We start from the raw sequence: 27,584 nt of genomic DNA, 5'->3' as shown, positions 1-27,584 counted from the left end.
GCCGCTCAAAGAACCTTATAAAAGCAGCTCCTTGAGTTTGTTTCTAGAGGGCAATCAACATTCAAAGGGATATGCTAACCAAGATACTTTAGTGTCTGTCCTTCATCATCAATTGCCAGCTTTGCAGTGTCAACTTGAGCAGTGCGTCAATTACATTCACTTGTTGTATGCTTCAGTTGCATCCACTTGTTGTATTCTGTTGAGTAAATGCCAAAACATTTTAAGACTTGGGTTTCATCTAAACAAAGCCCACTGACAGTAAATATCTCTTAAACTTTATAATCAATGGACAGGAGTCCTGCTTATGAAAATATATTGTGAACAAAAAAAAGACAAAAGGCACACATGTAAAAAATGAATGGGATAGAACTATTTGGAGGATAATGAAAGGGATGTTACTTGGATCAAGATAGCTGAAAAATATGTGTATGTGAATACAAGTTATGACCAATGTGAACCTACAATATATATTGAAATCCGGTAGAGAGAGGGCCAGGGAGGATGACCCCAGGTATGGTATTGGTGTTGAATGACCTTTTCATGTTCCCAATAGTTGGGCTCACCTTCTAATCCAGAAAAGACTGCTTATTTTTGTATAATAGCAACCCATTCATTAAAGTGAAAGCCAAGACCACCCCTAAGATATAACAGACGTTTATAGCTGTGAAAACAGAAGTCATGTCTACAGGTTTATATATGGTATCTTTGTGTTTCTGGATTGTCTGTGTTTAATACTAGATATGGTAGCTAAACATATATTTTTTCAACTTAATAGTGTAATATGAAAAAGCACAGCTATATTACAGATACACCTTTAAGTCTTCCTGTTCATTCAGGATGATTAATTAATAACAAACTGAAGTTCCAAGGCTACAGTTAACTATACTGGAAAATATTAGCTAGGTGCAAGATGAATTTTCTTCTACCTGCTTGGACTAATTTAGTGAAATTACTGACTTGTCAGACTGATTCACTGCTGAAATTATTTCTTTTTGTAGCATCACATCCATCTCTATTTTATAACTGGTAATATATGGTATCTTTAAATAACAATGGTATAGAGTAACTGGTCATTCTACATACTGTAGTATTATTTTAGTTCCGTGGTTTGATGATATTGTATGGATTTAATTTAATTTAATGAGCTAAATCAACAGAGATACATTGATGTTTGCGTAGAAGCCATTACTGTAACTTTCTGTTTACACAGGAATAATGTAGCATTTCTCCCAAACCTACTAATGCATTTTCCATTTTACTGCCGTGTTCTGATTCTCGCATCACTAAAGATGTAATTGCCCTGGAAGCGTGCAGCTCTTTTCATCTGCATTTTTTAAATAATATGTACAGTATGATCTCTCTCTCTCTCTCTCTCTCTCTCTCTCTCTCTCTCTCTCTCTCTCTCTCTCTCTCTCTCTCTCTCTCTCTCTCTCTCTATAGTACCAGTCAAAAGTTTGAGTACATTTGCTGGAAACTAGGTTTTTTTCATAGTTTACAATGTTTTACGTCATATATTTTTCTGTAAATACTTGAAAATGAAAATACATGTTACAATATACAAAACAAAGCATAATGATTATCAAAGCAATGTTCAAGAAAATTGAACTTTCCCAGACGTAGGGCACTTGTGGGCAGCTTTGCTTTGACTCTTCTGTCCAGTTTGTCCCATGCAAGTTCTATGGGATTGAGGTCTGGAGACTGGGCAGGCCAGGTCATTAGATTGAGCTGTCCTTCACTTTCCTTCTTCGCCAGATAGTTCTTGCACAACTTTGAGGTGTGTTTCGGGTCATTATTTTGCTGAAGAATGAAGAACTGCCCAACTAGCCGTAATCCTGATGGAACGGCATGCCTCCGAAGTATGCTGTGATAGCCATGCTGGTTGAGCTTGCCATGGACTTGGTAAAGATCACCAACTCTGTCACCAGCAAAGCAACCCCAGACCATGACACTGCCTCCTCCATGCTTGACAGTGGGAGCCACACATGCAGAACTCATGCGCTCACCCTCTCTCCATCTTACAAATACTTGGAGGTTGGACCCTAATATTTCAAATTTTGACTCATCGGTCTTTAAGACCGACTTCCACTCCTCAGACATCCAGTATCTGTGTTTTTTGGCCCAGGCAAGTCTCTTCCTCTTATTCTGCACTCGTAACAATGGTTTCTTTGCAGCAATTCTTCCAGTTAGGCCAGCATCATGCAATCTCCTCTAAACAGTACTTCTAGTAGCATTTAGCTGAGCTTGTATTTCAGGGGCAATTAATTGCTGGTTTTGCAGACTTGTGACTCGAATGAACTTGTTTTCTGATTCTAAGGTCACCCTTGGCCTGCCTGACCTTTTTCGGTCCTCATGAGTGTCAGTTTCTTCAAATCGTTTGATGGTCTTGGCCACAGCAGTTACAAACACTTGCAAAGTTCTTGCGATTTGTTTTAAAGATTGACCTTCATTTCTTAAAGTAATTATAGACTAGTCAGTCTTTTTTCTTTGCTTAACTGAGCGTATTTTGCCATTTTCTGCTCCCTTACATTCAGGAATGACAAACTCGTGCCTATGCTACCTATATTTATAGTAATCATGGACCCTCACGTGTTAACAATACCTGCTGACAAAAGGTTAATTAGGTAACATGCTAGTTAACTCAGAGAACATCTAACAAAGACACTTTTATACTTAGGCCAGTGTTCTAACACTGTATTATACACATTTCAGACTTGTAACTGACTTGGGCTTGCTTTTGGTGACCGTTTCATTGAAATTGACAAGATTTACATTTTTATTTAAAAACAAAATTTTTGAATGCAATTCAGTTATGGTTATCAGCTTTTATAAGTACACATATCATATAATGACATATTAAGTGTTTATAGACAAGTTTATATAGTTAAAAGCATAGATAATCATGAAAAACCCGGCTTCAAGCAGGTGTACTCAAACTTTTGACTGGTACTGTATATATATATATATATATATATATATATATATATATATATATATATATATATATGTGTGTGTGTGTGTATATATATATATATATATATATATATATATATATATATATATATATATATATATATATATATATATATATATATATATATATATATAATCTGCTCAACTGCTATGACAGCAAACTGAAAATGAAAATTACCTTGAAAGAAAATTGAATTATAAAGCCACCTTTTGGAGATGAGGAGATGAAACTCTTCAAAAACAGATTAATTACATTTCTAATGATACAGGCGTGCTCTGTAAAGGAATAGATTTACAAGGTTATTTTGTTCCTAACTAGAAAAAAATAAATAAAATTCCTGCCGTTTTCTTGTGTTATCAGTACTGAACCTTGAAAATATATTGGGAGAGGAGGGGGGCGGGTGGCGGCGGAATCTACAATAATGATCCTTAAAAAAAAAAAAAAAAAAGTGACATTATATTCTAAACACGTTAATCACACAATGAATGTATTGCAGTCCAATAGATGAAATTATTGTGTTTACATGTCAGTACTTTATAACTAAATATCTTTTGCATTCTAAGAACACCATTGTATGTAACAGATCAGCACACATTGTATTGCAAAGGCACTTAGGCAGTGATACCTTTCTTAGCTTCACAGTGTTGAGATATCTGAAACCTAGCATAATGTAAATTACATGGAAAGCTGTTATTAAAAACATATTACAAGACATAATGCAGCTTGGGAAGTTTTGTGAACAGTGTGGAGGACCTTCAGAGATGTCAAACGTGTTCACTGTCGGTGTGAACAAGCTACAACACATTCAGACATTGTGCAACTTTGCATGATCACTACTGATTTTCCCATAAGTTGAGACTGATAAAGCTTTCCAGTCACTGATCAAAGTCTATTGAAAAATGTCTGTCAAAGAAGGCAGTTTCATGACAGGTTGCTGTGCATCAAGCAACACAGTTTGAAGATCTGCTGTGAGCTAGACACAGTACAAAAGCTGTGAGTTGTTCCTGTGTCCCAGCAACTCATTTTAAAGAGGTAGCTACAACATTTAATTGTGAGGGTGATGACTATTGTTGTTATGCCCTTTAGTTTAAGACTGCCATCATTTGTAGTCCCATAGTGCATCATTATGCTAGGAAACATATAGATAGATATAAGATGCTGCTTTCTAGATTGGTGTCAGGAGCAAAGCTGGGAGGTACTGCTTTCTGTTGCAGGAAAAGTTTATCTGCAGATCATTCTTAAAGTGGCACAAATATCCATGTGTTTATCGTAGCTTTCGACTTGGCTTGCTGGCAGGTTGTGGGGATGTGACGGAATGGGACTGGAATGCCTTGGCAACACAAATTCATGGCTGTTCCACACATTTGGTGCCTTGATAATGTTTTTGTGAAAAAAAAACAAAAAAAGAAAAAACGTGTTATTATCCAGCAAGGCATAATGTTAAATAACATTCATATATTATGTGCATGTATTCAATGATATATATATGGTTTATAATTACTTTGGCATGAAGAGTGCTATGCAACAGTTCATATATACTTCACATGCGTCACAATTTTGGAACAAGGCCAATTCCGACAGTAACCATAACACAAAACATGCTTGTACTTCACAGTAATCAACCTTGATTGAACACCTATCGCAGGTACTATTTTAAACATCGCACAGACAAACACCATGAGGAACAAAATCAAATTACAGTCTGAACCTATCTGCTTTTAGGGTATTTCTTGGCATGAACTCGATACTATACAGGTTCTATTTTAGCGACGTAAAATGTTTTCAAAGCGACTTTGGTCACATCTCTCACTGTTAGTCTGTATGCTCCCATTTGACTGCTGTGACTTCTGAAATATCCTCTCACATCGCTCGAGGCCAGTGTAGATGCAGCTTTAGTTTTTTTTTTTTTTTTTTAAGAGTGGTTCTGGTATCCCACTGTGACAGAATACAGTATTGAAGAATAAACTCTAATTAGGCAGTGCCGCATATGTTTAACTTGTATATATTTATATCAGTAGCTTTCTCACTTAATGTATAATTACATGATCTCCAAGTTTATTGCTATTATTCATTTTGGTTATTGGTTTAGTTACAAGTTTTTGCAAAGGAATCAATATAACCTGTGTGCACTGTTCAACAGAATTTTATAGATGGGAACTTGTAGCGTGTATAAACAAAAACAAAAAAAATATTTTTCTTTTTCTCCACAATTGTACTCTTTTAGTTAAATCAACTGTACTGAACTATCAAAGCCCTACGACTGGCCTGTACCCAATCAAGACCTTTGCTGAGTGCAGTGAAGCTAAAGTCCGGGATAACTTGTACTGCGCTGCAAGCTCTTGGGCCCTGGCCCTCGCGTACAGGTAACATACAGTACCGGACAATGCTTCTGTTCTCTAATTAGTTCTTCTACTACTTCTTCTTCCACTTCTACTACTACTACTACTACTACTAACCAGATTATCAGTAATCTTGAACTATCGTAAAGTAGCCTGAGATTAGATTGGGTCTGTGAAACCAGCAGTAAATTCCTTCTAGCATTGTTCATGCAAAACAAAACATTAATTGCAATAAGAACATTGTCATTTTTACATTTACCTTGTTTCAGTAATTGCAATTATTATTAACCACAAGCACATACAGAAAATGTTGTTACAATATGTTAAGTGTAATAATCTTTCAATAATCACAGTTTTTTGTCTGTTTTGTTATTTTTAACAGTATTTAGTGATTCCAGTCTTACAGTATATTATATAAATCAGTGCCCCTTTTATATCTACCAGTATATAGTTTTGACTTTTTGGAGGCACAATTAAACGAACAATTACATCCTTCCTTCTCTGTGCTCCATGGTTAATATCTGTGCTGATGGTTGTTTTTCAGGAAGCCTTGTTTGATTAATGTTTTTGGCAGTTTTGGAGACAACACAATCACTCAAACATTAATCAAAATTACAACAGCATGAGCACTTAAGAAGTGGAAATTAAATTTCAAATGTGTGGGCAACTGGAAAACTATTCACAGAAGTCACAAAAAACAAAAGCCCGGGGAAAAAATGTGTAATAAAAATGAACATGGTTATATGTGCATTATAATGCCACCTCTTTATTGCTTTTTAGTATAGTGATTTAAGTTGCAGATATCCACACATGTAGCTACGGTATATCAAGTGAAGCTATATGCAAAAGTAAGGAACTAACAAAACTGCAGCTGCCAGTGTAAAGTGAGATTACTGTGATGCTTAAATATGTTATCTATTCAGAAACTGTTCTAGACACAAACACCTGTGTAGTATTTAAAAGTATTCGCTTGTATCTTTTTTTTTTTTTCAATCTACTGTATGGTAGATATTTACAGGTCTAATTATTCACAAATCAAAGTTATATTTGTCCGAAGCCGTGAGTTGGAAGATTTCACAAACCTGCTAGGATGCCTCTCTGAGTTTGCTGTTAAATTTCTACATTTCCAATTTGTTTTGCATGTTATCTTCCCCGTCCAGGCGCATTGATGATGACAAAGGAAGGACTCACGAGCTGGAGCATTGCACTATAAAATGTATGAGAGGGATCCTGTACTGCTACATGCGCCAGGCTGATAAGGTAAAGCGCTGGTGCATGGACTTAACTGAAACAACTTAAGACAGCATTCAAAACTACGACTCGGTATCACATCCGGGCAAAAGGGATGGATACTGGTGTCCAAATTGTGCGTGATAAAACCATTCAAATTAGCTTCTTAAAAAAGGACACATATTTTCAGTCTTAAAAACACAAAAAAAAAGAGAAAAAAGCTGTTTCATTGATCATTTTTGATAATACTTCATGGTCTGCGATATGTAACTGCACACTTACACACATCATAGCAGGTTATTATTCCAGCAAGTGCCAATGGTAATGTTTAACATGGTACTATTATGTTAATACTGTATAATACATCACTGTTACTGTGATTAAAAAAAATGCAACAGCTTTAACACCATGTGTCGTAGGAACAGTACAAAGAAAGCACATTCTTTTTCTGACAGTTCTGAAGGTGTCGCAATGCAATGTGAGACTGATGCTCATATAATAATAATAATAATAATAATAATAATAATAATAATAATAATAACATTTTTTATATAACGCCTTTCATAGTGGATTATCATGACAAAGCACTTTACAAGATACGAGACTAGGGTGTGTGAACTATGCATCAGCTGCAGTCACTTACAACATTGTCTCACCCGAATGACAGAGCACAAAGAGGTTAAGTGATTTGCTCAGGGTCACACAGTGAGTCAATGGCTGGGCTGGGATTTGAACCGGGGACCTCCTGGTTATAAGCCCGTTTCTAGAATCCTATGTTCATAAGAATATACTATATTTTTTCATGATGCTACTACTGTACTATAACTGCTTTTTAAATAATATTACATTTTATTAGGTATAACATACTGACCAAATGTAAATAAAGCATGTCTGTCTCTTAGTTATAATTTAACAGTTAATTAGGCTGTTCAGTAATTACATCTTCCCCCACAGTTAGAGAAAGACATTTTTGTATACATTCACAAAGCCTGGGGATTAACATCTACCTAGTGAATAATGGAACTAGAATAGAGGATATTTCATAATACGTTTTTTGTGTGTCTTAAATCTTGGAGTCGAAACTAATTTAAAGTCTCAACAAAAATGCCAACACATTAAAAGTTTGGTGATTAATGAGATTCACTGTCTCGAATGCTTCAGTGAGAATAAAGAATGCCGTCAAGGGAATTGTATCACAAATGGAAGGAAATCCGTTTACATTTGTCTCGGCTCTTCCATCTCGCTGACGACTGGAAAAATCTGACAAATTAAACATACCTATTGGAGTGGAAAACTAGATTTTTTTAATTAAAATCCTAAAGTCAAATATAATAGTTTAGATCTTTGAAAATATCACTCCCCTTAATCTGTCCTAAACCCTTTTTATTTTGCCAATTAAATCTTGATCCTGCAAACTGATTTTTGTCTGTAAAATCTAACTGAAACAGAAAATGATACAAAGCGAATCTAAACAGCAAGGTAAATACATTTGTTAATATAACTGATATTTCACACACCATACCAAGCTGTACTTTTATTCTTGCTGTTTTGAAGTGTTTTCTTAACTTTTTCAGACTGTTTAGCTTGAAGGGCATCTATTAAAAAGATTAAGCACGATAAGTATTTTGAAATTACTTTCGAGGACTAACGATTGTTATGTATGTCAGTCATTCCTAATAGATTAGTATTATTGCTTGTGTGACATCTGTAGACATGTTTGTTAAATTTGCAAACATGGCCCAATCATGGTATATTATGACACGCTGTTTCCTCTGTTATTTCGAGGTTGCTGCAGGAGAGAGTGTGTTGCATAAAAATGAATATCTGGAACACCAAGGTTATTTGCAAAACCAGCGAGTGGGGCAACTAAATATAGAGAACTTATGTGTAACATACAGTATACTTTAGGGACCTTCTTACGTTCTATGCAGTAGGTCCCACAGTAGATATATTATTTTCACTTATGGTGAACTGTACTAAATTTTGCTCAAAGTTGTATGCTTGGCTGGTCTCTTTAGAAATAACCTGTGGAAACCTGATCAGTGCCTCATAATCAGAAGTTTCTTTTGCAGAAAGCTCAGTGGTTCAACCTTGTCCTCAAGTACTCCCAAGTTTTTGTTTCAGCCAGTTATTTTAACAATCACAGTGTTCCAGACTGTAAACGTTGTCTTCTATGCAATGGAAAATAATGCATGTTTAAAACAAATATATATTTCTTATTTGAAACAAAAAACCTGCACCATTCAGGGTACATGAGGACCAGAGCTGAAAATTCTGGTCTAGTTAATCATGTTCCTTAGATTAGGTTACACTCGCTTTCCATCTGTAGTGCATGTATTGAATTCCAGCGTCATGACAGGTCTGTTGAGTTTGCTGTTCCTTGCGTATGTTTCTGTAAAAAGCAGCCCACGTCACAAGTTGTTCCTTCTAGGTCTTTGTGGTGATTTTGTGGAATACTCACAATGTATTGTGCCCATCCTACACCATGACTGACTGAAGCCAGGCTGAGGGCAAAAATAAAAGGCGAGATATAATTTGCTGTAAGCTGTGCAGATATTTTATGTTGTCTTGTTCTGTATTTGATTTTGCTGTTTTTTTCTTTTCTTTCAGGTTGAGCAGTTTAAGCAAGATCCCAGTCCTTCAAAATGCCTTCATTCAGTATTCAACATACACACGGGAGATGAAGTTTTGACCTATGACACATACTGTCATCTTCAGGTACTTCCAGTCATATTTTTTATATTGCATTCTAGATATCGAAATACATACTTTTAGGGTGCTGTTTATTTTCCAGGACCATGAACAACAGGTACAAGCATGGTTAAGGAAGCAAGTTCCTTCAGTGAAATTCACTTTCACATGTCTTCTGCCTTTTTTCATTCAGATTGATTCATTGTCTCTCTTCCTTCTGTATCTTGTGGAGATGATCTCTTCTGGATTACAGATTATCTACAATACAGACGAGGTATTATTCTTTGTTATACTGTATATGGAGGCCTCTGTAATTAATACATAATCACTATTATTGATGCTTCTGTGTAAGCTTTGAAAGTTAGATAATTATACTTCAAGTAATAATTAATTTTTATTTTTATTTTTTTTTAAATATAGTCTGTGTTTCTGTGCTTTGACCCGAGTTCAGAAGCTGCTCTTCAGTTGTAGTCTCCAGCAATAGACATGTGTTACACAGGCTTGATCAGCCGAAGTTTGTTTATAGTAGTAAAAGAGAGCCCCTTCTAGTGCACAGCTAGTGTGTAGCAAGCATGCTACCAACCCAGCTGATGTTCTTATAATGTGTTATGTACGCCATTCACATTGATCATGCTCATCAAAAAACATCTTAACACAACTTCAGCAAATCAAATATAACATCTAAAACAAGAGTTTTATTGCTGTGAACAATTTCCTACTGGGTTACACATTCATCTTGGTTAATGCAGTAATGGGCAATACTATCATAATCGCAGTAACTTTCTGTGACACTCTGGCAATTGTTTCTTGTTAATAACCATTTTTAAAAAAAGCAAGCAGATTAAATACTTGGTATTTTATTTTTTTATTTTTTTGGGGGGGGGTGTTGGGCTTCATTATGTATTCTTCATTATGTATATTTCATAAAGAATAACCCATTGATCTGAAGTATCATTCATTTTATTGTGTGGGTGTATGTATATATGTGTGTGTGTGTGTGTGGGCGGGTGTTGTACTGTAGCTCTGGTTAATGGTGGTAGTATTTCAAGATAAGAATTTATAGAGAAGGAATTATCTCAGAATCCCTCCAAAGCAGAGGTTGCAAAGTTGCTACTCGATTATTGATCTGTTACCATTAAGATTCATTAAAGCATGATAAGACTCCAAACATGAATTATGTTTCTCCAAAAACTTGGCACCCTCCAGAACTGAACTTTATTTCCAATACATGTCAGGAATTGAAGTTTTTGTGTGCTTAAGGGGGTTCTGTTTCTTCATGTTGTGAAGCTGCTGTCAGTTATATTTCCCCATTGCATTAGCATTTCTTCATTTACAGAACATGCAATAATCCATTACACCCTTCACTTCTCCTGGCCTGGTTGTATTTTATAAAGATAGATTTTCCAATAAAAATTAGAAATTAAAAAAAAAAAAAATACATAAATTATGCCCTGTTTGTAAGTTGGATTTGCATGGTAAAGTTAAAGTGAACCAGCATACACATATAAAGTTTGCCAATAAGGTCAATATGTGCCCAGCATTATATGCAAATGCTTGGCGAATGCTGTCTTTGTTGCAGATGGTACAAATCAATCAATATGCACAAATAATGGATTTATATTATATATATATTATATATATATATATATATATATATATAATATATATATATATATATATACACACACACACACACACACACACACACACACACACACACACACACACACACACCAACGAAGCTGTTTCTGTACTTCACGAATTTTGTTGTTTAAAGTGACATAAACAACTTTTGGACTGTATGTTTAATTGATACCTCCTGTTTCACCACAAGTAACAAATAAATGTCGCTTAACAATATTGGCAAGGGACCTTATAAAAATATGTCAGTAATACTGTGTCCAAAATACTAGGGCAAATACAAAAATTATATTAATCTAAAGTAGTCTTTATTTTTATTTATCAGACAAACATACACATTTGCTTTTATGTATATTCTGATTAAAACAGATTGTGCTGTCTTTTATGATTTCATACATATACTTCATGTAGCTTCGTATAACATATAGACTAATACTATACCAAATGCCAGCGCCCCACAGCCTGCAGCCTGGAGATTTTAGAGAAACATGCCAACTTCCTTGGTTACTGCAACATATTACATTTATATTAAAAACTAAAAACTACATTTATGTAACTTTATTATTATTTTTTTGTTTTTTTGAGTTGGAAATGCTGTTCTTCAGATGAAATATAAGTCAAATAAATGAATATATCGTTTTGTTAAGGTTGCATTCATTCAGAATCTTGTGTTCTGTGTGGAAAGAGCTTATCGGGTACCTGACTTTGGGATGTGGGAGAGAGGCAGTAAATACAACAACGGGAGCACTGAACTTCATTCAAGGTGAGTTTCATTACTGCAGTTCAAATCCTTATATGAAGCATTTATTGAAGGACGTATGCGATAGATGTACATTATTTTTTGCCATTATAAATAATAATAATAATAATAATAATAATAATAATAATAATAATAATAATAATAATGTGTTGCTGTTTCTGCACTCATGGTATATTTGACATAGTTTAGTATAGTCTTCCTTTGGGGCAGTCTCTCAGCAAGTCATTTTGATAAAGAGGCCAGTATAGAAATGACCACTTGGGGTGCATTTGTGGGTGTGCTCCAGTAATTTCTCATTACAATTGCACACCCCTAGGTGTCAAGTATATACTGACTTCATTACTTGCTCAGGTTTGCTCCGAGACTGCGCCAAAGGTAAAATATGTTGCTGACTTTATTATACATGCCAAGTATCCATGAAGACATGAAGGGTTTGGATTGCACACTTGGCTGCTTATAGCTCAGCACTCTTTTTGTGTACTTTATTAATTGCATTACATTGTCATACTAGCATCTATTTGCATTTAAGGAAGATCAAGTGAAATTCGGGGGAACTGTGCAGCATTATATTTCATTGTCCCATTCTTAGATTAAAAAAAAAAAAATGTTTAAAGACTAAAGTGCATCCATGTTCAGCTTGAAACAAAAAGTAAATACTAATATGGTATGTTTTATATTGGTATGTGGCATTAAATGTGCTTGTCAGCTATTTGTATTGCTAGATCTACCACACTGTTTCAGTTTTAGGTTGCAGTTCAACATATTAAAATCAATATCTGCAAATGAGTGTGAGGCTCTGCACTAACTAAAAAAAGAGCACATAAAACAATAACATAATCATAAATCTATCATGACATTTTAAAGTGCACCAAAAACAAGATCAAAATTGAAATTAAATTAACTCCTAAAAAGGAAAATCTTGAAGTGCATTTGAAGTACCAAAAATGATTCAAATCATCCTAAAAATAGGTATCATGCAGTCATGGTTAACTGTGTTAGTTAAACGGTTTTAAAATGACATTCCATGTTCCTGTCTGTCATAGTTTGTATGCAAGCCAAACTACTTGTACACAGTTTAAAATAAAAAGCACGTTCATATTGTTCTCATGGGATCTTACTTCCTATAGCAGTTTCACGAATGCCATCCTTTCGCCTGCCATTAGTCAATGGGGTTTAGACATATAAATTACTGTCTCATTTTAAAGTGATTTGTGTTCTGGGAGGATAACATTGGAACCTCAGTTGATTATTGAGGCCTAATTATACTGTTCACTTTTACACTGAGATTATAGATGTGTTTTCAACAGTTTTCTAGTAACTAACTTTTTTTTTTTTTTTCTATTAGCTCTGTTGGTTTTGCAAAAGCAGCTCTAGAAGCAATCAATGGATTCAACTTGTTTGGAAATCAGGTGCTGTTTATACATACATACATACATACATACATACATACATACACACATACACACACACACACACACACACACACACACACACACACACACACACACACACACACACACACACACACACACACATCAAATTAAACTGTGCTGTTTGTAAAACGATCCCCAGTAATGCTGAAATGGCTGACAGCAGACAATAGAGCAAACTTTGCCATTTTTCCTAAGTTCATTCCATGACTGAAACAGCTCATTATTACACATAATGGGACATAATTCAAGATAAATTTTCTAAAGTGTAGAAATGAATAATGTATTTGGTGGTGAGGCACTAGGAAAAAGAATAAGACAGAGAAGTTAGAAATGACAGTAATATTGGCAGAGTGATTGAATCCTAGCTTGTATGTTAAAACTGAATTTATATGAAGATGAGATTCCAGTTTGTGGGATGAAATGCAATAATAAAGGGGACCAACATAATGCTCCCAAGTGCAAGTGATAGAAGAGCCCAGCCTAGTAATTGTAATATAGGTTAATTAGATTTTGTAATAAATGTATTGGCCATTTTTAATGTGTGATTAATTAACAATAGCATTTTGGCTCCCTTTGGGTTCTAAAGTACAGTTCATGAATACAGCGAGGGTTTGATGTAGGAAGAACAGGCAATATCTCAATAGCTACAGTAACTAAGAATGAAATGTAAAGCTGTTGCATCATGTGAATAGAAGTTTTAGTCATTCCAGGTTTCACATTGGCGTGTCTAATTTGGCTCAGTTATGACCTGTTATGATTACAGTACTACTTTTAATGACTCAAAATGCAATGCAATTCAAGGCTTTTTTCCATGGCATTTAAAAATAAAGCCTAGGGTCTGTACAATGGGAATTTTGCCAACAAATCACAGACAAAAATTAACTATTTTCTTTCTGTTACTACTCCTTGAATAGACCATCAAGAAACCTATTTAGGCAGGCTAAAACAATGAGAAGACAATCTCTGGATGTATTTCATTTCAGTCAAAAGGGATTTATCTAGTGGCCAGAGTTAGTTTGTTTTGACAATTTCACTTTTGATACGAAAGCACAGAAACAGTCATCAAACATATTTATCTGTGACAGGGCCTGTACACGTTGATAGCTGAAAAACCAAATAGACACTTAAGTGTTACAAACCTGCTTTTGGCAACCCATGGTTCTAGGGCGGTAAAAAAAACAGCTTTTGAAGCTTGGAACAGAGCAATCTACTGCTCATTAGTAGACAGCACTGGGAACAGCTTGGTTTTACTGCATTTTAAGCATTTAGTGTTTAAAAGTATTCTTAAAATATTTGAAACATCTGCTGTTACTAAGATACTACTCCTAGATGCCTCAGATATAGCATGTAGGTTGTGGTCCATTGATATCAAAATGATTAACATTGCAAATATACTGTACTGTATATTCTGGGATGCTTCATACTCTTCAGCTGTGGTCTTGCAACCTGGGAATACCTATATCGGCTCGCTATCTAACTGGCATGAAACATGTACCTTGTGTATCACAAGTTACAGGTTTTAGTCTATCAGAATCTGGGGACATAAGGATATGCCTGTCCATATATCTTTAAATATGCATTTCACACTTTTTGCTTATATCTAAAGAACTATTTTCCAGTTTTGGGGAAAACTTGGTTACAACATTTTTTAAAAAGTACTGAGAACAATAGAATTGTGCAATACATCGTGGTGATTTAGTGAATTGCTTTTTCATAACATTGATGGCTCTATTTTTATATTTAATATTATAACGGGAATGTTTGTTACCAGTACTAACCTAATTGTTTTGTTTGCAGGGCTGCTCGTGGTCTGTCATTTTTGTTGATCTCGATGCTCATAACAGGAACAGACAGACACTGTGTTCATTACTCCCAAGAGAGTCACGATCCCATGTAAGTAAACCAAGAGCGACCCGAACCGTAGGCCTCAGTTTAATTACACAAGATTCATTATTGCTGTATTTTCAATCTAGCTTTCATTCTTAGAAGCAAATTATCCATTTTGTTGCACCACAGCAAAGCTCTCTATCCATCGTTTTATTTATGCAAGCTTCAATTTTTTCTGAACCTTTACTTGACTATACTGCTTATGCAGTTGAGCTTGTAAGAGCCCAGTTTTTTAGTTTTTAAAAGCATTTTTTGTTTGTATTAACGTGCTTTTACATGGGTTTGAAAACTGCTTTTCAGTTCTAGTCGCTTGTCCTAGACACATGAATTATACAGTAGGCCAGATCATCCAATCTTGCTCTATAGAAGAGAAAATGTAATTTGAAGATACTTACTCTTATGGCTTCCATTTGACACCAGTCATTTAAAAGGGGAAGTCAGAGTAGCAAAAATGCTTTGTTTGAAGTCCTGTTAGATAGCTGACAGATAAGAAATATGGTAGAGTAATTGTATAGTTTTCATTTTTGTTAATTTCACTATGTAACACAATCTTTGTTCCTGGGTAGTAAGTGTTATTTCCTAATTGCTTATGCCTCAAAAGTATAGGAAATGGCTATTATTCCCCACAAACTTTGCTTTTGTGACCAGGACAGTGATATTTCAAAATATCACTATTTCCAATGGGAAAATGGGCAAATGTGTGACTTTTCGTTCACTTAAAGTCAGAAAAAAACAACATATGAATCCAAATTAACATGTATTTATACTAAAGTAATACAAAGATGACTACAAAAGATTTAGAAGTGAGTAGTTTTTCGAGATTTACAATTATGCATGTAAACTGTATTTACAGTATAATTGTAAATCTCGAAAAAGTACTCACTTCTAAATCTTTTGCAGTCATCTTTGTATTACTTTAGTAGTATAAGTACATGTTAATTTGGATTCATATGTTGTTTTTTTCTGACTATGTGAACAAAAAGACACACATTTGCCCATTTTCCCATTGTAAATAGTGATATTTTGAAATATCACTGTCCTGGTCACAAAAGCAAAGTTTGTGGGGAATAATAGCCATTTCCTATACTTTTGAGGCATAAGCAATTAGGAAATAACACTTACTATCCCGGAACAAAAAAAAATAAAAAAATTATTACACAGTGATTAAACTACCTCTAGGATTACAATGTAATTATGGCCCCACTATCCACTATAGTGAAGAAAAAAAAAATGGAGCACACTAGTCTATTGTGTACCATCAGAAACTCTGTGCCTAAACATTCCATAGGATTAAATTACATTTAGGGTATTCTGTTAATGTCAAATTCACCTTAAAGTCATGTACTGTATCTGTCAAGGGCATTACATTAATTTAGATTCAGACACACTTTGCACTTGTCTGTTTACTTGAAGTATTTAACTATCCAGAATTACATAGTGTATGAGTTAAATAATAAGATAATAAAATGATGAAATCTGTCTTTGTGTGTAATTAGTACAAAATCCAGGCAGATGTAAGTAATTAATATGATGATTTTAATAAAGTATGAGTCTGTAACCAATTTCCCATGAAGTTAACAAATTATGTGCTGTTGCTGACAGTATCTTGTTCATCTTTGTTCTCCTTTTTTTTCATTTTGTTCAGAATACTGATGCCGCTCTGTTGCCATGTATCAGTTACCCTGCGTTTGCAGTGGATGACGACGCTTTATATAATCAAACCCTGGACAAAATAGTGCGCAAGCTGAAAGGGAAGTACGGGTTCAAGCGGTTCCTCAGAGATGGGTACAGAACTGCTCGGGAGGACAGAAACAGGCTGTTCTACAAACCTGCAGAAATTAAGGTAGGAGCTTAGCCTGGTGTCACCGATAGGTTCTGTATGTGTCTCTCTGGTAACTGCACAGATGATTCCCTGGCCATTCCAGCACTAAATCCATGCATGTTGGTTCCCATCACAGTTACATCAGATACAGTACAAACACTCCACAGCTTTTCATTTTTTTTTGCAGCACTGATTAGCACTGCTTTTTTCAGAAAGAGAGATCAAATGTGGTGATTCACCGTATTTGTTGCACGGTAGTCTCATGTTTAAAAGCAGTCTTGGCTCTTGAGTCCATCCCATAGCTGTCTTCCAACCAGATCCTTAATTATTGATCTTCAGCAGCATCCATTAAATAAGAAATGAACTGGAAGAGACAGTTTTGCCTAACAGTCGTGATTCTGCCTGCATTAAATATTGGGGATTTCATGAATTGTACATGTTTGCACCTGTTTTTTTTCTTTTTTTTTTTTTTTTTTTTTTTTTTTTTTTAGCAAACTTGCTTTACTTCTGCTCAGTAGTGAGACATTAATCATTTCTAGCTGCTGTTGGACACAAAGCAATATTTATTTATTTATGTATTTATTGCTTAACCAGGAGAAAAAACCAAAAAACATTTAGACCGAGGCCTATTTTCCAAGTGTCCCGGCAAGGTGACTAGAAACAGATAGCACTAATTTCTCATCCCTAAAAATGACATCACTCTAAAAGACAATCACATCATACATTCAGTCTGAGATCAGAAACCTTCTCCAAGGCACTTGATAAATAAGTACAAGACTAGATTGTGAACTATACTTGGGTATATTTACCTGTAGCAACAAACCTAGGTTACCTGACAACAAACCTATTACAGTTTTGCACACAAAAAGTACCCAGTGTAATTGCCTTATAAAATTAAGTGACATCCAATTTAAAGTAATGGGTTTGAGGAATCTGATTAAAATCATTTACCTAGCTTTTAATATAAATGTTATATAATCTGATGCACAAATCATTGGAAATGAACATACTGTTTAATATCCCAAAGAATATAGTGTTTGAATTAATTTCAAGGTTTAATGAGACTATTAGCAGCCATACAAATATAATAGAAAAATTTCTTCTAACTTGCTGATTTAACATTGCATCGCTCCAAAAAAACAAAAAGGGAGCTCTGGAAGCAGTTCTTGTTATTTGTGCCAGTGCTTTTCACACTTGAACAGATGCAGTCAACATCACATTATGTTCTTCAGAATGAGGCAACTCTATCTTATACTTCTGGGAAAAGTATTAAGATGCATTAAGCAAAACTTAATGACTTGCCTTTTACCAACTCATATTAAGGTTTTAAGGTATTATTATTATTATTATTATTATTATTATTATTATTATTATTATTATTATTATTATTATTATTATTATTATTATTTTATTTGGTCAATGCCATGACTAAGCATTGATCCTGGCTGATCAAAGAGTGACATATTTCAATTCTAACTCTACCTTTACTGTGGAGATCAAACTCCTGCTACAGAGGAGTAATGCAGATAATTTCTTCTTGTTTTAACTCAGCGGTTGATATGGGGGTCGTATACACATAGCTTGGTTCTGATTGGGAGCATACATTAGAAGGAATGCATCCAACCGCACACTTTTCACTTGTGGTCCTGTGGAGGTAGAAGGAAATCGCTGATTTCAGCACCTCATCCAGTCCCATCGAATTACAGTTTTAAATAGTAATGCAATTCCATATGTTTCCATATGCTTCTTAAAAACAGTCAGTTTATCAAAGCCTGTATTTCAGTTATGCCTTTTTAGGGGGGATGTTGAGGCTTACGAAAAACACTGCCTTTTGTAAGCTTTATGACAGCTCATTGAATTACATTGTTTAAGAAAAGACTTTTTTATTTTCAAGTAGACGATCTGCTTTCAAAATGATTACAGTTAAAAGAAAAAAGCAAACTTACAGATTCAGAAATTTCGTGTTCAATTTATATTCCCTGAGACACTGAGCCCCGTTGTTTATCATTTTGTTGTTTAATTTCACAGCTCACTAAAATCTGACAGCGCGTAAAAGAACACATTTATTTTGGTGTCTATATATATATAATATATATATATATAAAATAAATATAATAGGTATTATATATAGTCATATTAGATCATGCAGAGCATTCCTCATATCTTATTTTCAAATGAGTCTCTAGTTGCTGTTAAGCAGATCCATGTAGCATTTTCGTCCAGCTTTACTCAGAGTCTGACATCAATTCGAAGGACATCTGGGGACCCACCTTCAGTTGTAGCCTTGAGATAAATAACATTTGATATGAATTCTAAGCACTTTTTTTTTTTTTTAGCTCTTTGATGGAATTGAATGCGAGTTTCCATTGTTTTACATCTTCATGATGATTGATGGTAAGTCAGATGTTCTGGTGAGTAGTTTAAAAGAGCTACAGGCCATTTCAAAAAGTCGACCTAACTCTTAAAAAAGGAATATGAGAAAGGCTTCAGAAAAGCTTTTGACAATAACACAGAATGATTTGTTATATTTAATACACAACTAAAACGCTTTTTTCTATATAGGTGTTTTCAGAGGAAATTCTGAACAAGTTAAGGAATATCAGACACTATTGAAACCAGTGCTTTTTCAGTCATATGAAGGTAAGATACATTTGGTTGTAGATTTAAATAAAACAGTGTATTGACTAGTACCAATCAATCAATCAATCTTTATTTTTGTATAGCGCTTGTCACAAAAATTTGCCTCAAAGCACTGAACAAGAGAAAATAAAGAGTTTTAAAATAACCCTGTGATCTAAGGGGCCGACTAGGGAAATATGGAATCGGGAGTTCTTTTAGGTATAGGGGAGCACAGTCATGGTGAGTTTTGTATGTCAGCAGCAGGCTCTTAAAATGAATCCTGAAATGAACAGGAAGCCTGTGCAGATCTGCCAAAATAAGGGTTATGTGTTCATATCTCTTGGTTCTTGTTAAAACTCTGGCCGCAGCATTTTGTACAAGTTGTAATCGTGAAATAGCACAGCTAGAAATACCAAAGAATAACGCATTACAATAATCTGTCCTTGATGTCATAAAAGCATGCATTAGTCTCTCTGCATCAAAAATACATCTACGTTTAGCAATGTTTCATGAATGAAAAAAAGATTTTAGTGACATTCCTGATATGTTCCTCAAAGGAAAGATGTTGATCAAAAATAACGCCTACATTTTTCATTTTAGACTTCCAATTAGAGGGGAAGCCACTAAAAGCTAGGTCAGATAAATTTATGTTACTTTGGCAATTTAAAAGTCTCAAAAGTATTATCTCATTTTATCAGAATTTAGCATCAAAAGTATTTTCTTGACATCCGTTCTTTGATGTCAGCCAGACAACTAGTCGGTGCATTTACAGCTAAGTTGTCCCCTGGTTTAAATGATAAATGTAGCTGAGGGTCATCGGCGCAGAAATGGAAGTTTACCTCATAACTTTGAGCAATATCTCCCAAGGGCAACATATATAGTGAGAAAAAAACAGGACCAAGAATGGAACCTTACGAAACACCCCAAGTAGCTGTGCAGGTTTACCCCAAGTTTAATTTCCTGATGAAGTTAAGAAGTCCATCAAGCTGACAGCTGAGGGTTCATGCAGTGTAATAATTGGTTGTTGGTGAGAAAAAATGTACTTTTTTTTTTTTTTTTTTTTTTTTTTTTTTTTTTTTTTTAAAGCACTAATTTGTTGTGTTCCCCACCCTAAACACAAGGTCATTTTGGCAAGCACCCAGGGTGAAACTAAAAATAATATCAGGTTGCCACTATTACGTCTAGGCACCCACATCCACTTAGCCATAAATACGAAGTGGACACTTTTTTGTGTTTTAGTTGAGGATTAAAAGAGTGATTTATTTTTTCTTTTACATGTATTAATTTTATGTTTATGTTTTTGTTTAATGTTTATCAGAAGACTAAAATGTGTCATTTAAAAACAAGATGCAAAGTAAATTAACATGTTTGTCTCATATAGAGAAAACACATACTTTGCAGAGTTAATTACTTTCACTATACTGTACTCTACAATGTTTTGTTAGGCATTCCTCATCTAAACTTCACTAATGAAATCATAAAGTACATTAGCCTTTCCCCTCTGTAAAAGCTATTGTCACAAGATATTTACAGCTCTCCAGAGCTTTGAAAGTTGTGATTGTGGGTTGCCTGGCTGGTGTCCCACTTGTAAGGAGCTACCAGTTGATGTTTCCCGAGATCAGTTTTTGCAGAATTCGAACCTCTAGACTTGAGTACGACAACAATATTTTATGTTTGAATTCATGTTCTATTTCATTAAGCCACAGACTGGTCCCCCTTTGTGCATTTGAACACAGTAGGAGTGTCCCTGTTGTGAGTAAAGGCAGGTTACTTCAGTCTAGATTCCTTACAGTAAATGCTGAATACATCTACAAGATTATTAAATTGCCTATTCACAACGAGCTGCTGTAAATGTTGCTAAAGCCTTGACATGGATTCAAGGACATGAGACACAGAAAAGCCAGTGGGTGTCACTGTCAGATGCATTACATCTGTTTCTGTACAAAATGTATAAATGCATAAATACAACAACAGCCTCCAGATCTTGCCTGGTGAAACCGTACTTACTTGTTTTATTGCAGTTATTATCTTTTTTTATATTGCTATAGGCCATGCTGTTATTCCAAAGTATTACTACGTGGCGGCAGACTTTGTTGAGGCAGAGCAGAAGAACCATGGGAGCCAGAAGCGATTTTCCAGCAACAGCGGCCGCGATGGAAAGCTCTTTCTGTGGGGGCAATCCCTCTACATCATAGCTAAATTGCTGGGTAAATACAGATCTTTCAACAAACATTTGTCATGTGTAAAACAAAATGCATTTTTACAAAATACACTTTAACAACTGTACACTGTAATGATAATATTTATGATAATTAAGTGATTGAGGTACTAATGGTAACAGCTTGATCGGTCTTAGCTGTTGATGAACCAGTCAGTTTTTTATTATTTTATCATACACTGAACTAAATTCATATTTTGTTTTGCATTGCAAGTGGTAATGAATTATCCCAAACAAATATTTAAAATTACACTATCAGTCTCTGATCAAATAATATAATAATCTTAATTTAAACTTTCGGATACTGTAGTTTCTTCCAAGAAAAGCGTGACTCTGGAAATGGGGGAAACAGCCTCATTTTTAATGTCCATTAAACCTGTTCAAATGTTAGTATTGGTATCATTATCTTGTTGATAACTAACAATGGCAATGAGAATCTTAATAGTGAGAGAGACTGTAAGTGCGGTATAATGTGCAAAGTGGAAGTACAGACTCCTCTGCCAGAGCCTATTCTCATGGGCGAGCAGTAAATGCTCTCTAGTCTGTGGAAGTCTGGAAATTGGCTGTTCCTCGCTTTCTCTACAAAAGGTCAACTCACAGTACACTGGTATACTGATGTAGTGAGAATTAATTCCCAACTGATTTCTTCTCTGGTCTGTACCTTTGCTTTAAACACTTGGAAGTTCATTTCTTCCTTAACCTTATCATAATCATGGAAACTCTGTGTCCTAATCCCCCTTTATTAATGCTGTGTGTGATCAGTAGATGTCAAAATACAGTTTGACCAGAAACATTTCACTGGTTGTGATTTATTGTGTTTCTTTTACTATTTCTAAATGCAGCACTATTGTGTATTTAGCTGTGGGGTTTATTTTTAACAGCATGTATACAGTATGTGTCTAAGCTTATGTATTGAAAATGTATCAAATCAATTATCACCAGTGCTTTTTTTTAGGCATTAATGGGTTTATTTAATCAAGCTATACCCTGTTGAGATAAGACAAAGCTGGATTTTTATACAGCATTTTCAGCACTATGGAATCAACATGTGTTACCCCTGAAAATAAGTGGTTGATGCAATCCAGATGTATTCCCTGCTACTGTAAAATCCAGCTGTGCCTTATCCTAGCAAGTAGGATGACCACCCTTCCATAATTGGGCGGGACAGTCCCGAAATGTAAAGATCAAGTCCCGGTCCTAGGTTTCATACCTCCGGGACTGCATTTGTCCTGAATTCGTAGACACAGTGCAATCTGACAGTTTAGAGCCACAGTCAAACCATAACATACTTGTTTATAGCGCATCATAGCACCGTCCCTGCCACATTATTTTGCATTGCCCTACACTCACTCAGTCGCCATTTAAAACAATAAAAATAAATAAATAAATGTATGTATCTATCCAGGCGCGCTCCCAGAAATCTTTCACATGGTACGCACAACTGAACCACATCGACATCCCATTTCATGCCTATAACGACTCTGCATCAACATGCTGTTTCAGTCAGAGTGCTGATTTTCTGCTCTTTCTTGATTTTCCCTTTTTCAAAATGAATAAACACAGCTCGCTGCCATCGAGACAAAACAGTGACAGCCAAATAGTCCACAACAATAAAAGTTACAAATAAACCTATTTGAAATAAAAACTTAAAGGAAAAATTAGCTCAAAAATATTTTATGCTGGTTCCATTTATAATCATTTTACTCTTGTAATCACTACAAGTAATCATTACCCCCCCCCCCCCCCCCCTCACTTTGAGGGAAACAGTAAAAAAAAAAGTAAATAGTGTCTCGTTTTTGCATTTTGAAAAGGTGGTCACCCTACCAGCAAGGCATCTGTTGATCAAATCAACCCCTTACTGTGATGATTGTGTCGACACTCTGTATCATCTCTGTTGGGTTTGTTTAAATCTCATGTCATATCTTTCAAAAATACACACAAAAAAAAAAAATGAATTTGGCCTGACGTTATCGAACATTACTTGTAATAGTTGCTGGAAATACTTGTTTGTGTGTGTGTATATAATTTTTTTTTTCTTTTTCTTTTTGTGACTTCACAAAAACTGACTTCATGTTGTCATGTTGTTTTGGCACATTTGTAGTTGATGGTCTGATAAGCCCCCGAGACATCGATCCTGTACGGCGCTATGTCCCACCGGAGAACCAGCGGAATGTCAGCATGAGGTACTCCAATCAGGTACAATCCCTTCATCCGTTTCCAGTTAATCAATGCGCTCAGAATGGCTGTTAGCTGACACTTAAAATACCATGGAGGATAATAACTGTGCAGTACACAGAATATCGCTGAGACGGTGTGGATCTTTTGTAACACAAAACACTGAAAAACCTTAAGATTCACCACAACCTGATTCACCATAATGAGCTCTGTACTGCATCTAAATATTTGTAGCTTGTTTTTAATGGTATGCCATTAAGTGCCTTAGTGAAGGTGGTTTTAAAATGTGCACTTAAATTCACATCCCAAATGCATATTTCTGTGTATAAAGTGAATGATTTAAACTTGTTTAATTTATAACGGAATGTTACAGAAAGTATGGTGTGAAGTCTCATGAAGCTCTTCAAAGATTACATTATTATAAAAGTAAATATTATGTATTGGTAGAACAATAATTATGTATCTAACTTGTGTAGTCTGTGGTAATTTTTGACACAATATTAAGCTTGTGATTTACTTAAAGGTGATCCATGTTATGGCAATACTGTACATCATGTGTCTTTAGCATATAAAGCTGTGAATGCTAATCAATCTTGACCCATGATTCTCTTGAAGAACCCTTGGTGTTAAATTCAACCCTTAGTTTCACAAGCTTTATTTTATGTAGCCTTATTTAATAAGTACCTGGTTTCTATATTTCAAAATCTATATTTCAAACCATTTGCACTATTTTGTTTTTATCTGGTTCTTTACCAGACAAATGCATTTAGATTGAAAGCCCCTCAAAGGTCCTTTTTTCACAGTTCTATACCATGCATTTTTGCTGTGTTTAGAATAGATAGGTAAAGCATAGGAAATGGATACTAACATGCATACGAAGGGCTGTGTAGCAAATGGCTTCTCATTTTATTGTTGTAAAACATTTGTGATACTGAGTGGTCTTCTTTTTGACAGTTATATTTGCATCCAAATTATTAAGAGGAATAAACAACAACCCATTGTACAGTTGATGAAGACTTAAGATTTACAATGGTATTGCTCTGTGTATACAGTACAATCCCTCAATCCCTTCATAGAGAGTTGGTTCTAATTCTCAATAGAAAGGGAATCGGCAGAGACTGGTGATTGGTGTTAAGGCCAAGATGGTCAGATTTTTTTTACTGGTATAACAGATTTTTTTTTTTTTCCCCCACGTGCGTAGCATGATTTACCTGTGAAAATGTATTCTCACATGCATTGTGTGTGTGTGTTTGTCTGTGTTTATATATAATGCATTTTGCAGTTTCCATATGGCAGTGTTGAATTTTTAGTTTTGCTCATAAAGACACTGCAGATTGAAAATTCCCTGACTGTTGTTGAGATAGCTAACAGCTTATAGTCACCCACACAGCTGCTTTGTGATCAGTGCTGCAACTTATCAGAATGTTGAACAGATGCCTACGAGTGTTTGATGTGCAAGCCAGTAGGCTTAAAAAAAAAATTAAAAAAAAATTAAAAAAAAAAACACTTTGAAAAAGAATCTGGCATTCCAGCTTAGTGGTTAAAGCTATGCCGACAGCCATTTGAAAGGTAGTGGTAAGCCCTCCTCTGAAACTTCCCTCAGAGGTGCTTTGACCTTGACAAGCTGATAACTGAGTTACAGGAGGAGTACAGAGAAACAGCTTGGGAATGTAAATCAGAATTGAGGGGTTCATAGGATGACTCGTGTTCATTTACAACATTTTTGTTACTGTTTTCATCAGAGTAATTCACCAAAAACTTAAAACAAACTATCCAAATCATTACACCGATGAAGACACAATCTCAAAACCGTTGTTTGCTTGACCTCCTATTTTAGTCAAAACCAGTGGTCCTCAAAGTCTTGGCCATATATTTGTGTTTCTCATGATGGGGCATGATAATTTATGTCTTTTGTCATTTAGCTACATGTAACTGCATACTCCAAAATGTGAAATACCAGTAGAAGACTTTTATAATACAGATACAGAAATCACACATAATAAGACAACAAGAGCACAGTAAAATGTAATCATTTTAATTCCCCTGCTGATGATTCAGTATTGTAGTATTCCAAATTATGCCAATGCTGTTATGGACTCAAAATACACCACAGACACACATTTGCACACAGGCACAGCTTTGAGGACAGCTAGCTCTGTACTGTGTATCACCTCCCCAAAAAACGTGTTGCATTTATTGATGTAAATAATATAGTAACATAAAAGAATGTTTGAATCATTAAAATGAAGTGGAATGGGATGAAATTAATATCACCAAGCTGGACTTGTTTTTTGTAAGAAGCTAAAGTACTTTGTACTGTTGGTGGAGTTTATCGTTTTATTTTCTGTTTGTCTTACTGCAACGTTTAAGTGAGAGCATGCTCAGTGTTCTGCTTGTAAAAACGAAACGGCTAACAAGCAGTCCGTAGGACTGCTTTAAATTGTTTAATATTAAGATGGCATTTTCAGTTTTTCATTGCATTCCACACAGCTTTTAGAATAGGCTTAATGAGAGGATCAAGATCCAAGATCAATGCTCTTAACATGCACATTCTGAAATACCTGATTGAAATCCTAATACTTTTTGGTGCATATGTATTTACTGTGAAATGTCAGGGCTGATGATGATGATAATATATTTCCAGATAAGTTACTGTTTGAATTACAAGTAACTGTTATTGAATTGTCTCTTTAGCTGTTCTTTTTGTAAAGCTCTTTGGTTCTGCCTTGGCTGTGAAAGGTACTGTCCAAGATTAATGATGTTAATTTTAGGACTTTGATTGCTGTCGATGTGTTTAGAAGTGCTATTTTAACGTGACCTAGGGGGATGTTTTATGTTATTGAAATAACTATGTTACATGCACATGGGGTTACCTATACTGTTGATCTGTCTCCGAACTGATTTAGGGTAATCCTGTCTTAATTAGGGTAACTCTATCTTAATTACGTTTACTAGGAATTGATACTTTTAAACATGAAACTCAAATAGAGCATTACTCTTCTGTATCTTTTACATATCTTATTTATTAATTATAATTAAAATATATACTTCTTTAATGTGGAGCCTGTGACCACTTGGACATTTTAGGACGGTGGGTCTGGTTTCCTACATAGCATTTGTAATTGGGTAGTGTTCCTGGTAAGTCTTTAGTGAATACAATACCCCTGCCCCTCATTCATGCTTCAGCTAATCTGTAGCTTTGAACTACAAATGCAATGCTCTATACACACAGAGGCAGACACGTGAATGAATGACATGCACACCCATACACATTTGTAGCATTTGTCATTTTTTTCTCCTGAACGACAGCAAAAGTGGAGTACAGTCTCATATGTCAATACGTTCCCATGTTTGGGTTTGATGCCAAAGTGGTTATTGTGCTTTTTTATGTTTTTTTTTTTTTTTTTTTTTTTTCAAGCCTTGGTTTTGTTTGTCTTTGCCAGTAATCAATTCCACATTTTATCTCCTTAAAAGTACCTAATTTGTGTAAATCCTTGACCAGACAAAGGGTTATCAAACAGGATTAGGCTGTGAGTCAGTCTGGTAGGAATCAACAGGACAGGCTTATTTTATCTGAGTCCTTTCATCCTTCAGAGCTAATATATAACATGTCTCTTTAGAGATACGTCTGCATACTTCAGCTACAAGTATTAATAGAGTTTGAAAGTAAATTGATCTAATAAAAGTGGAGAAAGAATAGTTCAATATTTTTTTGTTTGTTTCTGTGTCATCTCCAAGTACATTTTTTGGACTGGCTTCCATTAGTGCAGTTCATGTTCTGATTAGAGCATGACTGTA

The 27,584-nt window shown here is 35.0% G+C and overlaps 1 protein-coding gene across 4 annotated transcripts in view; it reads left to right on the top strand.

Moving 5' to 3' along the window:
* Window positions 1–27,584, top strand: part of LOC121325656 (phosphorylase b kinase regulatory subunit beta-like) — a 52,290-nt gene that overhangs the window by 6,058 nt on the left and 18,648 nt on the right. For all 4 annotated transcript variants that reach the window (XM_041268498.1, XM_041268497.1, XM_041268499.1 and 1 more), the window contains exons 3-14: window positions 5,196–5,334; window positions 6,471–6,570; window positions 9,151–9,258; window positions 9,425–9,505; window positions 11,520–11,635; window positions 12,978–13,041; window positions 14,863–14,958; window positions 16,598–16,795; window positions 19,111–19,168; window positions 19,337–19,414; window positions 21,442–21,600; window positions 23,713–23,807. In XM_041268498.1, coding sequence (XP_041124432.1) covers window positions 5,196–5,334; window positions 6,471–6,570; window positions 9,151–9,258; window positions 9,425–9,505; window positions 11,520–11,635; window positions 12,978–13,041; window positions 14,863–14,958; window positions 16,598–16,795; window positions 19,111–19,168; window positions 19,337–19,414; window positions 21,442–21,600; window positions 23,713–23,807 — 1,292 coding nt within the window. The remainder of the gene's footprint in view (window positions 1–5,195; window positions 5,335–6,470; window positions 6,571–9,150; window positions 9,259–9,424; window positions 9,506–11,519; window positions 11,636–12,977; window positions 13,042–14,862; window positions 14,959–16,597; window positions 16,796–19,110; window positions 19,169–19,336; window positions 19,415–21,441; window positions 21,601–23,712; window positions 23,808–27,584) is intronic.

Source organism: Polyodon spathula, chromosome 13 (genome assembly GCF_017654505.1).
Source record: "Polyodon spathula isolate WHYD16114869_AA chromosome 13, ASM1765450v1, whole genome shotgun sequence".
NCBI lineage: Eukaryota > Metazoa > Chordata > Actinopteri > Acipenseriformes > Polyodontidae > Polyodon > Polyodon spathula.
This window is presented reverse-complemented; position numbering and strand designations above follow the sequence as displayed.